A 15,026-nucleotide genomic window follows, 5' to 3' on the forward strand; every position below is an offset into this window, starting at 1 on the left:
AACTTTTGCACTTAACACACCACTGACCATTAACTGAACCTTAGATAAGGCTTAGTCAAGTGTGTAACTTCAGCTCAGCTGTGGGGCATTGCTGTAACAAGGTTATGGGTTCCACAGGGAGCACATATTGATAATGTACATCAGATCTGGAAACTGATGGCTGGAAATAGTTTTGTTTATTCTACTGCTGTCATGTGGATGTTGCTCTGTGGTATATAAGCCTTATGAATGAGCAGTGCATTGCAGCTGAAACAATATTGTGTCTATTTACTTCGCAATAGTGGTTTGAGTACTATGAAATATGTGTTGCCTAAGTAATGACATAGATATTACAATCAAAAGTTCAAGAACAAACTATGTGTATGTAACATGTGCCTGGTAGTATAACAATATTGCTAATAGCTCACAATTTACCAATTTCTGTGTGTTCATAGTAAATGTAAATCCATAACAGGCCCCTGTGCACATCTAAGATATCTGCTGCTTAGTGAAAACAATGTGATGGCTGACACGTGAGGTGTAAAATCTGTTATCGTCATCAGGAGGAATCTGTGCCTAGAGCAAAAGGAATTTTACTTTTACTTCCTGTTCCCTATGCTACAGTCCCTGAATAGGGCACAATTTAGAAACTAGATTCTTATTCAACAAGTTGTGAAATGAGGTCAATTAGGAGGAACATTACACTTTTTGCATATGATGAGCAAAGACATCAAAACAGTTTCACACTGAAATGCTATACATGCAGGTGCTTTTCATTTATTCACCTGAACCCAGGCAGACATTGTTTTGATCTATACAGAAACCAGAGCAGCACAACCCTTTGAAAGTATTTTAGCTTTTGCCTTCCACATGCTTTTCTGTTGTCTCAGTAAGTGAAGACAGTTTGTTTCATAGTTGAAAGAGTAAATGGAGAATGAAGGGTGTGGGCCAAGCAGATGAGCTGGGAAGAGCCAGCAAGTCTTGAGAGGAACATGTGTTTTTCATTAGCTGGCCCAGACTTTCAGATCCTCAAGCTGTTTGTCTATGATTGTGAATAATAGCTGGTCCTCATGGACTGAGTCCACTGCGACAGCCTCCCTGAGGAGCCACGCACCACTTCCTGTGCACATCCCCAGATGCAGACTGTCCAATTGTGAATGGCGAGGTTTCCAATTGCGAAAACAATCGCAAAGAAATGTTCGCTGGATTCATGTGGGCCTGTTTATGTTAGACATGTCAAAGTCATCATTTTTCGAGATGTTCAAAATCGAGGTTGATTTGGTGTACTTTTCGATTCACAGGTCTTTCGCAATTTCTTTTGGATGCCAAAACTAGTTTTTTTTGGCTATTCACCACAATGTGGTCATCGTCAAAACAGAGAATGTCTAAGACAAGAGGTCCTTTCTTCTCTGTCTTCCTCGCTGAACAGAGAAGTATTTTAGTGGCACAAGCATACACAAAACACATATACATGTACATTGTTCAAACAAGTGTTGTATGTAAAGCTGGAAGAAAAAAGCAAGAGAAATATAGAAATAAAAAATAAAGATACATATTGCTATTGTGTCAAGCTTAGAGTTTATTTCCATGCTTGTGGGTGCCATAAATTAGAAAGGGGGAAACATTCATGTAAACTGGAGAGATATTACTCCCAGAACATAGTATTTCACTGACTTGTGCATCATATTTGGTAGATGGTTGTTGTTTTTGGTAGATTTTTCCATTTCTTGAAATACAACAACAGATACCATATTTGTACTTACTGTACCATGGTGTACCTTTGTAGATCCTTGGCATGCCATGGGACATAAAAATCATTCAGTGCTATGCTATGTGTCAAATCTCATATCACATCTTAGGCCTGACTTGTCCAAAAGGTTGTCAAACATATGCATATGTTAGCCATCTGGGACATGTTTCACGCATTGCCAGTTGGTCAGACCTCCATTGTTGGCTCCCGTATTAACATTTTTGACAATAAGCAATTGAAATGAATGACCTGGTGGCCTGTGCCAGCTCAAACTGCTCTGCACCCATTCGGATGTGATATGAAATGCATCAACTATTAATGGCTTATTTTAGGAATTTCATGAGAAACAAGACTTGACTGAAGCAGATGTTGTTTCATCCCAGTGTACTCTGCCATAAACATTTCATATTCACATCTTAATAATCCCTGCATGTATTTCTGTTTGTGACAAATGCTGTCGTAAGAGGTAGCAATGATGTAAGCGTTGGTTGTCACCAGTGATTTACGCTGTGCAGCTGCTGAGCAAGTTATGCTAAAGATTAAGTCATGTATGTCTATTGAAGACCACTGTGCAGAAGTTACGGTAAAAACACAGACAAAGTTTATGACACATTTAGATACTTAGGACCATAATAAAAGAAAAAGACAGCAGATGTTAACATATGAGCATGATTGACACTTCCTCTGTGAGGGAAGTAACACTTTATAAAATCAGCAAGAAAACCATGGATACTGTATTTAAATCATGGTTTTGCCAATAGTATCAATATATATCAATATCATTATCAATAGCCTACACAACAAAACCATGGTAACAGCACTTTTACCACAAAGAAAAACATGGTTAATTTTAGTAGGAGGAGTGTTGCAGTGTTGCTGGAAATGCTAATCATGTGGTCAAAATGCTAAGTTTCTCCTCTCCTGTATCCAATGTCAAAAAACGATTGTCTCTCCCAAAGGGAGAAGGTGTTCATGCAGGAAAAGAGGTGATAAGCTGCCATGCAAATGGTTCCAATTTATATTTCAACACACTGGACTGCAATAATACCAGCAGGTTTAAATATGGTTGAACTATTATTTTTTGGTAACCATGGTTTTACTACATTTACCATGTTTTTGATGTTGCTTGTTTAAACTGTTCTAAAACCCTGGTTAATTTGGGATGGAACATTAAAGAAAAGAATGTTTGCTTATTGACATGCAAGGCATGCTTTTGTTTTTTTCTCTTGTTTATTTGGTGGACATTTATATTACCATTTGGTTGTTATCATTACTTTCTATAGCGTTTGTAATTACCATGCTCACAGGTCGTTGAAAATGGCGATGATCCTGAGATCCCTTCAAAAACCCCACAGCAATGCCATGGCATTTGAATTCCAGGATTCTGTAGTAACAATTCACTGCAGTTGCCTTCAATAACCTGGATGTAGGCCGCAAAATTATATAGGATTATAATTTAGTCTTTCTAAAAACGTGTAAGATACAACAACCTTACAACTGGAAGAGCATAAAATATTTTGTTCTATAGCCTGTTGTCGATGACATTAGCAAACTAACTGCGGTAGGAAGGAGTATCTCAAAAGTTTACCTCACCCTTTTTCTCTTGTATACAAAGTTCTTATACCAGGATTTAGGGGACTTTAATCTTAGATGTATTATGGCAACAAGGCAAAAGACAGACTGACAAGCAAAGCATTTTATTGCGTATTCTTGCCATTCCAGTTTTCCTCCTTGTATCATAAAGTATAAATGCTCTTTGTGACCTCATTTGTTTAGGCTTTCCATGTAGGAGGAAACAATGTATCAATCATTTTGAATGAAGCCTAACTCCTAGCTTACCTGGCCAAAAACATTCCACCGCAGCCCTGAATCTCACTCTGCTTTTCTCATTTTTTTGCCTCTCTTTCCTTCTCGCCTCACTTATTGTGCAGGGGCGTCCAATCCTGCTCCTGGAGGGCCAGTGTCATGTAGAGTTTAGCTCGAACCCTAACTGAACACACCTGAAGCAGCAAACCATGGTCTTATTCTGGATACTAGAAATTGCCAGGGAGGTGTGTGGAGGCAAGTTGGAGCTAAATTCTGCAGGACCAAGTTTGGACACCCCTGGTCTAGAGGATACATTTAGGCATTTATAATATGGAAGCAGATCATCTTCATAAGGTTGTTCATGGATAAAACATCAGCCAAATGAATAAATGCCATGATTTGTCTTTTTTTCAGACTTTGTCATTGTTATATTCTCTTTTAGGTGGCTATGGGGCTTATGGGGCTTATGGTGGAGTTGGGAGATTCTACCCAGGAACTGGGGGTCTGAAGGCAGCTAAATCAGGTGCTCATCCAATGAGTATATATCAGAAAGATTAGGGGAGTGAAAGAACTGCTTGTGGCTATTAACTTTTATATGTGTATGTGCTTCAGGTATTGGGCTACCAGGTGGAGGTTTGCCTGGGGGAGTTTTACCTGGAGGAATTCTACCAGGAGGTGGGGTTTTACTAACTTTTTTACCTAACTTTGATTGTCTTAGAAGAGTGCTGTGTACTTCTAACCTGGCAATTAAGTCTCTCTGTCTTTTTTTCAGGTGCTGTTGGAAAGCCCCCTAAAGGAGGTAGTGAATACATCTTGCTGAATCCATTGTGTTTACTGTAAAAACACATTGTAGATTCAGAGAAATGCCTTTTAGCGAGACATATTCGGAAAGAAAAGAAATGGAAATGACCTCATTCTCACAGGAACAATTCACTAAAACATACAGGGCCTTCTATTTACTCCTCAATACAAATGTCAGATGCTTTTCCAATTGGCTTGAACTTGAATTAAACAGCCTCAGATCGTAAGCCAGATCAACAAACGTGTCCCCTCCGGGAAGTTGTGCTGGTGGTGTGCATGTAACCAAGGCCAACACATTACTTCAGTGTGTCCTTGGCACAAGCTGATAGCAGTGTGCAATGTATTTTTTCTCTATGTTTGACATGGTATCTGATGGAAAAGGGTTAAATAAATGAACAGTCCAAAACATCAGCTTCCATGCTTTATCAGATCAAGTGATAATAAAAGAAATACGAAATCTGGTGTTAGCAGTGGAACTGAATGTATTCTCTGTGTGTTTCTTTAGGATCAGGTACAGGCGGAACTGGTGCTGGTCTTCCAGGTGTGGTGAATATGTATTCAGCTTTTTTTTTCTATATTAACCAGTCCTGATGGTCCCGTCAATCTAAATAGTTTTTGATTTGTTAGGACAAGTCATTCCTCAGACTGGTGTGCAGGGTGGAGTTGGACCAGGAGGAAAACCAGCAAAGGCTGGAAAAGCCCCAGTGCCAGGTGAGTGGCAGCATGTAAACTGGTGCAGTTGTATTGATCAACAGACCAATGCTTTCAACTTTGCTTTCTGCAGGTGTGGGAGTGCCTGGACCATACCAGGGTGGTCTCGTTCCTGGACAAGGTGTGTTCGTATATCCTCAGACCAACAGAATCTGCACACTTTTCTTCACATTTTCCACACTGTCTGGAGACTAGAGGGAAATATGTAGAATTCTGCACAGATGGACATCTGTGGAGCTTTCTGTGGAATTGTGTGGGCACATATTCTGTGCAGGCCTGCCAATCAGATATTTGGATTAAATTCAAAGTAACAATCGCACATGTACTTTTTTGTACTTGAACCCCATTGGCATGTTTGCAGGATTTAATGGGCGGGGAATTCTTCCTGGTGTAGCCACAGGAACCGGACTCAAACCAAAATCGGGTAAATCCTCAGCAATAACATCACAATCTAATCCTTTGAAATTTAATAAAACAACAACTAACTATACAAGTGTAGCAAAAAGTGGCTCGTCTAGTTGTGACTACGCCACCCCGAATTACCGGGGAAATAATCTAATAAACGGGACACAAGTCCGTTTGCTCAGGAGAGGCAGGAGTTCACAATTAAACAAGCAATTGTTTATTAAAGAGAACAATTACACAAATAATAACTCACAATGAATTGTCTCGATCCGTAAACAAAAAGTCAAAGAATGTAGATCACGGCAGGGGCTGAGGCCCCCGAAAGCAGTCTAGCTATAGCTGCATACGGCAAGAAAAATAATTCAAAAGTCACACTCCACTACAAATAGTGATCAGAAATAACACAGCACTAATAACCCCTAGTGCAGTGGTTCTTAACCTAGATGGAGGTACTGAACCCCACAAGTTTCATATGCGCATTCACCGAACCCATCTTAATTGGAAAAATAAAATAAGATTTTTTTCAAATTAAAAACATAAGTATATATTTTACTGGTGCACAAAATGAACCGTGCATCAACATCACTGTGTTTTAAAGAACAAAACCATAAAAACAATTTCCATCTCCATGTAGCTTAAGGAAATGTTCTCTTAGTTTTGCCGGTGCTAGACTAGAATTGCTCAATTTGGCATTGCAAATCATGCAGTTAGGACGCTGACTCCCATCACGTTCCGTTATACACGTGAATTCATATTGTACATATTTTGCTCGACATAGTTAGTATGAAAGGATTAAAATATTAAGAAAGAAATCACACAAGTCGACTACTGGGCGCACCAAATTCCCTGCAGCACAGATAGGCCAAGCGATGTTGCGTGATCAACTGCCGCCAATGATGGCCAATCGGGTGTGTCATCACAAATCATATGAGTGTGTGTCTTGACCTCCACCGAACCCCTGAGACTGACTCACCGAACCCCTGGGGTTCGATCGAACCCAGGTTAAGAACCAATGCCCTAGTGTTAAGGTGAAGGCCGTGCAGCTACCACCACCGGCCTGCTTCCAGGAAAGCCCAGTTCCCACGGAATACAGAAATAAATGAAATACGATAAGATATAAGATAAACAATCCACTTGAACCAAGACAGAAAACAACAACAATTTATGCCAAAAGAATACACATTCAAGACAACGTGGTCACGTCACAAAGTCACACAATCAGTCACAAAACTATATAGATGACGGGACCATTTGGCTGCTATCAATCCCTGCAATAAGTCAGTGATGATCATGCAGCTAAAGGACTGGTGACAGAAACAGCCAAATCCATACAAAGACGGACACATAAACAGAAACAAAATCATGAAATAACAAAAAAACATTCAGGCCCACTCGAGCCTAAAACAGATCGCCTGAGCAGCAGACGAGATGGGATCACAGCAGTAAGTTCTGTTTCCCTCAAAGCATCAGACGTGGCTCGAAAAAGTAAGGGTTACTGACAGCAAGTTGTTAATGTAGCTGCTCAACCTTGCTTTAACGCGAGCAAAGAGATTTCATAAACACAAATATGTATTAACCATCTACTTAAAACAATTGCAAATTAAAAGGAAACAATAGATAATTTACTCACCCTGATTGAATATCGGCACGCACACGTAATCACAGGCACACAGAAGTCATACGATGGGTTAGTGAGTCAACAAACAGCTGGCACTCCGACGCGGCTACTAAGAGATGACACACCGATGGAAGCCCCGAAGGCACGCCACACTAAAATGCATTGCTGATCATTCAAACAAACAAACAAACTTCCTGAAAAGTTGCAACGGTACCACATTAAAACTTACAATGTGGATGTCACCACGAAAACACGCGCAGCCTCGATGGCCGAGTGTCACACTAAACAAATACAAATAAAGAAACAATGCAACATCACCTAATACTAAAATCAAAACAACCAGCTGCACAGCTGAAACGCATACCTCCACGGTCTCTTGGGATGAAGACAATGGGCGGGCTTTCGACAATGACGCATCCCAGGAGGCATGAACACAGAGTCTATATACACTAAGGGCGGTACCCCATTGGCTATATACATAATGAGGATGACGTGGCAACGAGTCACTCACTTCACCACACAAGTAATTGTCTTAATCTTTTCCATAGCTGCCGGTGGAGGGCAGGGTCTGGTACCAGGTGCTGATAAGTAATCATTTGTTGTCCATCGCATATGAATATATTTTTTTACAGAATTAACAATACAAACTAAATTCCTGGGCAGAGTTAAAGATCAACTTTCTCATGAATCTTTCAAAAGACAATTGTCCACCTAAAGAAAAATAGTCAATGTTTTTCGCTGCAGGGAGTCGTGTATATGGGGGACCGCTGCAGCAAGGAGTATTTCTTGGATACCCTCTCAAATCTCCCAAAGCCCCAGGTGAATTATTTCATTCATTTTTGTTTAAGAGTTTGTCCACATCATGAATCCTAATTAAACAAAGCCTTTGGCCAGTGATGGAAAATGTGGTTTTCCATTTAACATAGGCCTGATCTACTAGAAGGGATTCAAAATGTCTTTCATCCATTGGCCCAGATGTACCATTGTTTAGACTCTCTTTGCTAAACATCTATTTTTGCAGTAGTGCATAATAATTTTGGATTTTTGCTTACCTAGACAATCAGTCAAGTTGCAGATTGCTCAATTTACTTGTTTCTAACACTGATAATTTGCCCTTCTTTCTAGTGAAAAGGCATTGACCGGTTTCATGGCCACAGTTTAAGCATATTTTCATTTTTTTCATATTCAAACATTTTTTTGGAGCTTTGAATTGAGATCATCATTTCACTCACTTCATATTTACTCACGTCATATTACTCAGGTTTTCCCAACATCAAATTTGTTAAGATAAAAGTAGATAAAATGGACCTTGTTTACGAAACAAGCATATGACAGAAAACTGTGTGTTTGGTAATTTCCTTGTAAAACTTGCCATTTATTAATCTGCACATGAGCGAGGGATACGATCAAATCTTAGGTTCTTTCCTGTAAAATATACTGTATATGTGAAGTTTTTAAGGTCAAAATGTATTTAAGGTCTAATCATTGCTATTACTACGAATTTTGCCTCAATAAACTCCTAATTTGGTGTGATAGTTGTTAGGTTTAAGTATTGGGTAAGATTAGGGATGTAGAATATGGTCAGATGATGTGCTTCATAGGTAACTGACAAACAGTCAATATTCTAATAATATGCAAGATAATAAGCAACTTGTTAATAGTGGGAGTTGGTCCCTATACTAAAGTAAATACATTTATTAACAAGGTTCGATAGGGGTAACACTTTAGTATAGGGACCAATTCAGACCATTAACAAGCTACTTATTTGCATGCATATTATTAGACTATTGGCTGTTTATTAGTACTCAGCTGGGACCAAGTCATTGTTTTGCAAGTCACAAGTAAGTTTCAAGTCTTTGCCCTCAAGTCCTGAGTCAAGTCCCAAGTCAAGACACACAAGACCCGAGTCAAGTCCTAAGTCAAGACCAACAAGTACAAGTCCCAAGTCCTACAGTTTGAGTTTCGAGTCCCTTTAACAGCAGAGTAATACTATTTGAAGAGATCATGTATGCATGTATTTACTTATCAAAACTTTTTTGCAAGAACATTCTTCAAACACATTTACAAAAAACTAAACATATGCAAATGTAATTATTTACACAAAAAGTGCCACAACAGTTTCCTTCCTCTCTTGTATATATCTCATCTCATATTGTGTGTGTGTGTGTGCGTGTGTGTGTACAAAAAGGAGGGGGGATAATAAAAACATGAACATAACAATAAACAGGGTTGTGCTCAGGCGCGGAGCTGTGGGTGGGCCTAGAAGGGCCTGGGCCCGCCCACATTGACAGCTGGCCCTCCCAATCAGAAATAAAAAATTAAATACTACTCTGTATACAATAGTTAAACATGGATACTATTTCAAATGTAAGTGTGTTGGTGATGTGTTTTCATTGGTCAATGCAACATCAACGTAGCACGCACTATTGCAATCTGGCGCGAACGACTAATGGCTAACGTTCGCTAGAAGTGTAGTATGGCTTAACAAGTTACTCTCACATTGTCTCATTTAAAAAAAAAACTTGTATTGAGATTAAAAATTATTTGGAGGACCAATTTGTGGATCGTAATCGGAAAAAACGCTGGTTCTGAGAATGGAGCGGAGATTATCTCCGAACCGACGACCTCCACTGATGCTAACCAGCAAGCATATCTGCCTATCTGTTTCATTGCGTTACAGTATGGTTCTAATGAGAAAAATATTCCTAGGCGTGTTCCCCGAACAATACCTTAGGAAGCTGTTTAAGATATACCTTCTTATGGTGCTGAATATTTTGATATTCGACGGCTCGAGAATCAATGATTCTCTCATGCATGGACTGCTTCACTGCGTTATGTGAGAAAGCGGTGTTCTTTATAAAATAATCACAATTGCATTTATTAAGATGTTTTTATAGACTTGTTATTGTTTCTAATTCAAAAGTGATGTACACGTTACGTGCACATATGGTAAAATACAGTTTAACATAAGAACAACGTCGCGTTAAGAAGGTTTCGGGAAACCCAGCCCTGCTGGATTCGGGACAACTGCTTTGATTTCGGAACACCCATTCAGGCCCACCTCGACTTAGTCCAGGCCCACCTATCTGTCACGTTCTGCATCCGCCACTGGTTGTGCTTGTTCTATGTCAGGGCCCTATGCTGGATTGCATTTGCAAAAGATCAAATTGGCCAAAAGTCTGTCAGTCATTTGTGCACGATGGGGATGTAGTATGATGCCACCATGGCTGAAAACTCGCTCCACTGAAGCACTTGAGGCAGGCTGTGGTGAGGAAGGCGGGACGAGAGCCGTGAGGCGGGGCCCGTGGCATGAGTGATAAGTGCAATCAGCAGTGCATGCACCGGTCCCCCATATCTTACGGAGGAGATCGGGAGCTTAAAAGAACGACCGGCAGGACTGTTGACGAGAGAGGACATATGTTTAGTTTGTATTTATGTTTTATGGCCAGCAGTCTACCGTGAGTTGGCTGCCAGTTACTTCCGTGTTTATTGTTTGTTTAATTAGGTAGGTCATTCAGAGTATCCTGGAGAGATTAGGTCTCCGCATCCCAACAGCTCAACACGGGGGTGCCACAGGGCTCAGTGCTTGGACCGCTACTCTTCTCCATTTACATGACATCCCTCGGCTCGGTCATTCAGAAGCATGGCTTCTCCTATCACTGCTATGCCGACGACACACAACTCTACTTGTCATTTCAACCGGACGTTCCGACGGTCGCTGCTCGCATCGCGGCATGCCTGAGTGACATCTTACTTTGGATGAAGGATCATCACCTGCATCTAAACCTTGCAAAAACGGAACTGCTTGTGATCCCAGCCAACCCAAAGATTCACCACAACCTTGCCATTCAACTAGGCTCATCAACTATTACACCGTCCAGAACAGCCAGAAACCTGGGGGTGGTAATCGATGATCGGCTTAACCTCACAAGTCATGTTGCCAGCACCACCCGGTCCTGTAGATTCATCCTCTACAACATTAGGAAAATTAGACCTTTCCTATCGGAGCACTCTACGCAAGTCCTAGTCCAGGCTCTTGTCCTGTCCAAACTGGATTATTGCAATGCGCTTCTGGCTGGACTTCCTGCTTGCACAATCAAACCTCTCCAGATGATCCAGAATGCGGCGGCAAGTGTGGTCTTCAATGAACCGAAGAGAGCGCATGTAACTCTGCTCTTCATCAGGTTACACTGGCTCCATGTTACCGCCCGCATGAAGTTCAAAGCTATGCTCCTGGCCTACAAGACCAACACCGAGTCTGCACCATCATATCTCCACTCGCTAATGCAGATCTATGTTCCTGCCAGATCACTGCGGTCTGCAAAGGAACAACGACTAGTGGTACCATCCCAAAAAGCAAAAAAGTCACTCTCCCTTTACCTTCTCTGGATCTGTTCCACATTGGTGGAATGATCTACCAGCTGCTACAAGATCAGCAGACTCGGTTGCCGTCTTTAAAAAACGCCTAAAAACGTATCTCTTCCGTCAACACGTCGCTGATTGATTTATCCTAATTCTCTTCCCTTTCCTTCTTTATAAAAAAAAAACTTACGAACCTCACTATTCTTAGCTTTGTATACTGTGCTAGGCTTTAATGGACTAGTTTGATGCACTTATGTATTTTGTTGCCTATGTTGTTATAATTGCTTCCAATGTTTCCTCATCTGTAAGTCGCTTTGGATAAAAGCGTCTGCTAAATGACTAAATGTAAATGTAATTCAAGTTTTATTGTTTGAATGTTCGCCGGTTCCCGCTTCCTTCCTTCCCTTTTATGGAACTTTATTACACAGGCACTGCCAAGACCCTGATGGCCACTCGGAAGAGTGAAGGAAGAGTCTTCATGTTCAATTGCCAGTACAAAAGGGCATTCTGTCCTTCGGCTATGTCAAGACAGTGACTTAGCTGTAGTGCTGGAGTGGTCCCAACATCCTTCTTCTCCCTCTTATGGTATACAACAACAAACAGCCCTTCTTCTTCTCTAAGGTCCTCTTGCTCTTCTTCATTAACCGGAGGCACAGGTTGCTCAGTCTCTGCAACATCTTGCAGGATCAATTCTGGCAAAACATGTAACGACAGCAAAAACAAAAGAGCACTTATTACCATATGTGTTGGTGATACAGTGTTAGACTGAAAAAAAGTATTATTGGTGCAGTCAATTAGATCAGATTATGAGGAAAAAATGACATTAAAGTCAATAATATTTACCTTTAACTTGTTGTGCCACCTCTGCCTTGATGTCACAATTGACCAGCACATGGGGCTTTACCCACAGGAGATAAAAGGATGGATCCAAGGCAGCTGCTTTGAGGTAGACTGGATCTGAATAAGGGGCAGTGATCCCATCTTGTGTCCTGGCCATTTTCACGTTGATGAAGATCCCAAGAAATCTTTTGTTCAGGGATGCCTGGAGACTTCTGACCGGGCTGCTCAGGAAATGGACTTAAGGCTTCAGCTTTAGATGATCACACTGGAGAACTGCCTTCTCTTGCCTCAGTGTTGAGTTCCATCTTGTGTTGACTGCAGCAGGGATGCCTTTCTGTTCCCCAAATTCACATCAAACACATTTTTGAACGTTGTGCTTGTGTGCAGCAGTGAGCTAAGTTTTGATAACTTGGAAAGAGAAGGACATGCCACTTTTGTTTCTTTCAAACCGTCTCCTACCACCAGTAGTTTCTTTGCCATTGTAGCATCTAGCGTTTGCTGATCTTCCAGGGTTAAGTCACACCACAGCTCTGGGTCATCAAGATGATCTCCGTCATCATCATCCTCTTATTCACTGGGGAAGCAAACAGAGAATGCCTTTCGTGTTAGCAGCATTGTCCAAATTATCTTTGATGTTGTATTTATCACATATTTTCTCAAATTGGTGTTTGAGCCTTTGAAGCGGTTGCAGGCCAAGAGATTAATCTTAAGCTGTATCCTATCTGCCTCTTTCTCTATCGAGTGCACAGTGACAACCAGTAATCCCCTCATTTTTCGGTCAGACCAAATGTCCACAGTGACGGAAACATGGTCAATGTTGCTTAATTGAGTTTTTAATTTTGAAGGTCTCTCTTCAGCCAGGTTTTCTGTTTTTAATGTCAACATTCTGCGACACACTGGGCTGTACTTACTGCCAAGTACTGTCAGAAAGTGCCGAAAACTCTTGTTTTCCACAAAAGACAGGGGAAAGTTGCAATCAATAATCAAGTCGGACATATTGCATTGGTGATAGCTGTGGATGACTCATGCTGTAATGCCCTACACGACTGTCCATGAATTGTGAAATTGAAGGCTGTTGTGGTTCATTTATGATTATGTTTGCAATGTTACGTTAAAAGTGAGTTTACAGTCTCATTGATTTAACTATGCAGCTTGCAAAGTTACTTAGCCGATAAGCTAGCAACATTCAAAACTTACTGTTCATTGTGAAACTTCAAATGTCGAATGAAGTTGGAAGTTGTTGCGTCTCGGTCTGTAATCTTCGACCGGCATTTTTTGCATATTGCAATTAGTTTTTTGTTGACCATCTTGTAGTTTTTATACCCGAACCAAACTATCTTTACTGGTGCGTTGTTTGACAGTTCTTCTTCATTGGTTGTCCTGCAATTTGATTGGATTGTCTGATTAAAACAACGAGGATCTAAATTGATTGGATGTTGTGCCGACACAGATGCACATAAACACAGAGAGAGATAGAGTGGTCCGAGTCTGACTCGAGCCCAAGTCATGTGACTCGTTCCACTTATCTGGGTTTTTGTGACCGTTACATCATCAATGCACTTGATGATGTAGGCAGTGATAGTCTCTGGGTACTTTGGGAGGTCTGGATGTCTGTGGTGTTATTGTTTGCATTTATTAATGTATGATTGTGGTGAGGAAGGCGGGACGAGAGCCGTGAGGCGGGGCCGGTGGTGTGAGTGATAGTTGGAATCAACTGTGCGCGTACCGGTCCCGCATATCTCACGGAGGAGATCGGGAGCTTAAGAGGACAATGGCAGGACTGTTGACGAGAGAGTCCTCTCTATTGCAGATGAGTTATTTCTCAACACATTAAGTTATACCAACCAGCTTTGCTAAGACCAGCAAACCCCCTTAGAGTGAATTTGATATCTCAAATTCAATTCATACCTGCACATGTGTAAAGTAATTTTTTACGGTTTCAAATTTCAACAGGTGTTGGGTCCCCCTATACTGGTGGCAAACTTCCATACGGTAGGTTATTGACCAAAACTTAATAGCAGTGGTCCAGAAGCACTTCCTATTACTTCCACTTCCTTTTTCCCACATAATGTATATAATTAACACTTAAAGATGATTCTTCACCATTTAAATTCCGTTTAAAATGTTCTGTTGTATTTTGATCTAACATTTGTGTAGTGTTAATATGGAAACAGGAATGGCTTCTGGACTAGTGATGTATATCAATCTCCTGAGTATGTGCATGTGCAGAATCCATTTTGTAACATATGCATTAGTTTGTGTGCTGATTGTCAGCTGATGTCCTGAAGGTTATGGTGGCTTTGGTGGAGGCGCTGGGCTACCTGGTGGAAAAGCTGGATCCAAGCCAGGGTATCCTACAGGAACTGGTGCGTTACTGTATAGCAAAACTACTGGACAACTCTCATATATCGTTTTAATGAAAAATGACATATACACTACCAGTCTTTGAGTTTAAATGTTCACTGCGAAAAATGACTTTTATACTTTGACATTTTTACTGAAAACAAGACAAAAATACTAAGATCATGATGCATTTTTTTTTGATGAGCAAAAGAACCCGACAAGCACAAATGTGCTTTTAAACAAGCACAAATTCACTGAATTGTCTTTTTTAAGACAAGCAAAGGTTATTTTGCTCAAAAAGAAAATGGATCTTGATTCAAGAATTTGTAGACATTTTTACTGGCAAACAAGAAAAAAAGACTAAGAAAGTAATTTTTTTCATTGTACACAAATGAATGAGCTCTGATTGAT

The 15,026-nt window shown here is 40.6% G+C and overlaps 1 protein-coding gene across 10 annotated transcripts in view; it reads left to right on the forward strand.

Annotated features, from left to right (window-relative positions):
* Positions 1-15,026, forward strand: part of elna (elastin a) — a 76,960-nt gene that overhangs the window by 22,996 nt on the left and 38,938 nt on the right. For 5 of the 10 annotated variants that reach the window (XM_079481791.1, XM_079481797.1, XM_079481793.1 and 2 more), the window contains exons 5-15: positions 3,978-4,058; positions 4,148-4,210; positions 4,308-4,334; positions 4,842-4,877; positions 4,964-5,047; positions 5,121-5,168; positions 5,409-5,471; positions 7,619-7,648; positions 7,815-7,889; positions 14,226-14,264; positions 14,561-14,638. In XM_079481791.1, the coding sequence (XP_079337917.1) occupies positions 3,978-4,058; positions 4,148-4,210; positions 4,308-4,334; positions 4,842-4,877; positions 4,964-5,047; positions 5,121-5,168; positions 5,409-5,471; positions 7,619-7,648; positions 7,815-7,889; positions 14,226-14,264; positions 14,561-14,638 (624 nt within the window). The remainder of the gene's footprint in view (positions 1-3,977; positions 4,059-4,147; positions 4,211-4,307; positions 4,335-4,841; positions 4,878-4,963; positions 5,048-5,120; positions 5,169-5,408; positions 5,472-7,618; positions 7,649-7,814; positions 7,890-14,225; positions 14,265-14,560; positions 14,639-15,026) is intronic. The other 5 variants (XM_079481795.1, XM_079481799.1, XM_079481800.1 and 2 more) reach the window with 1 other exon arrangement.

Source organism: Barbatula barbatula, assembly GCF_947034865.1.
Source record: "Barbatula barbatula genome assembly, chromosome: 19".
NCBI lineage: Eukaryota > Metazoa > Chordata > Actinopteri > Cypriniformes > Nemacheilidae > Barbatula > Barbatula barbatula.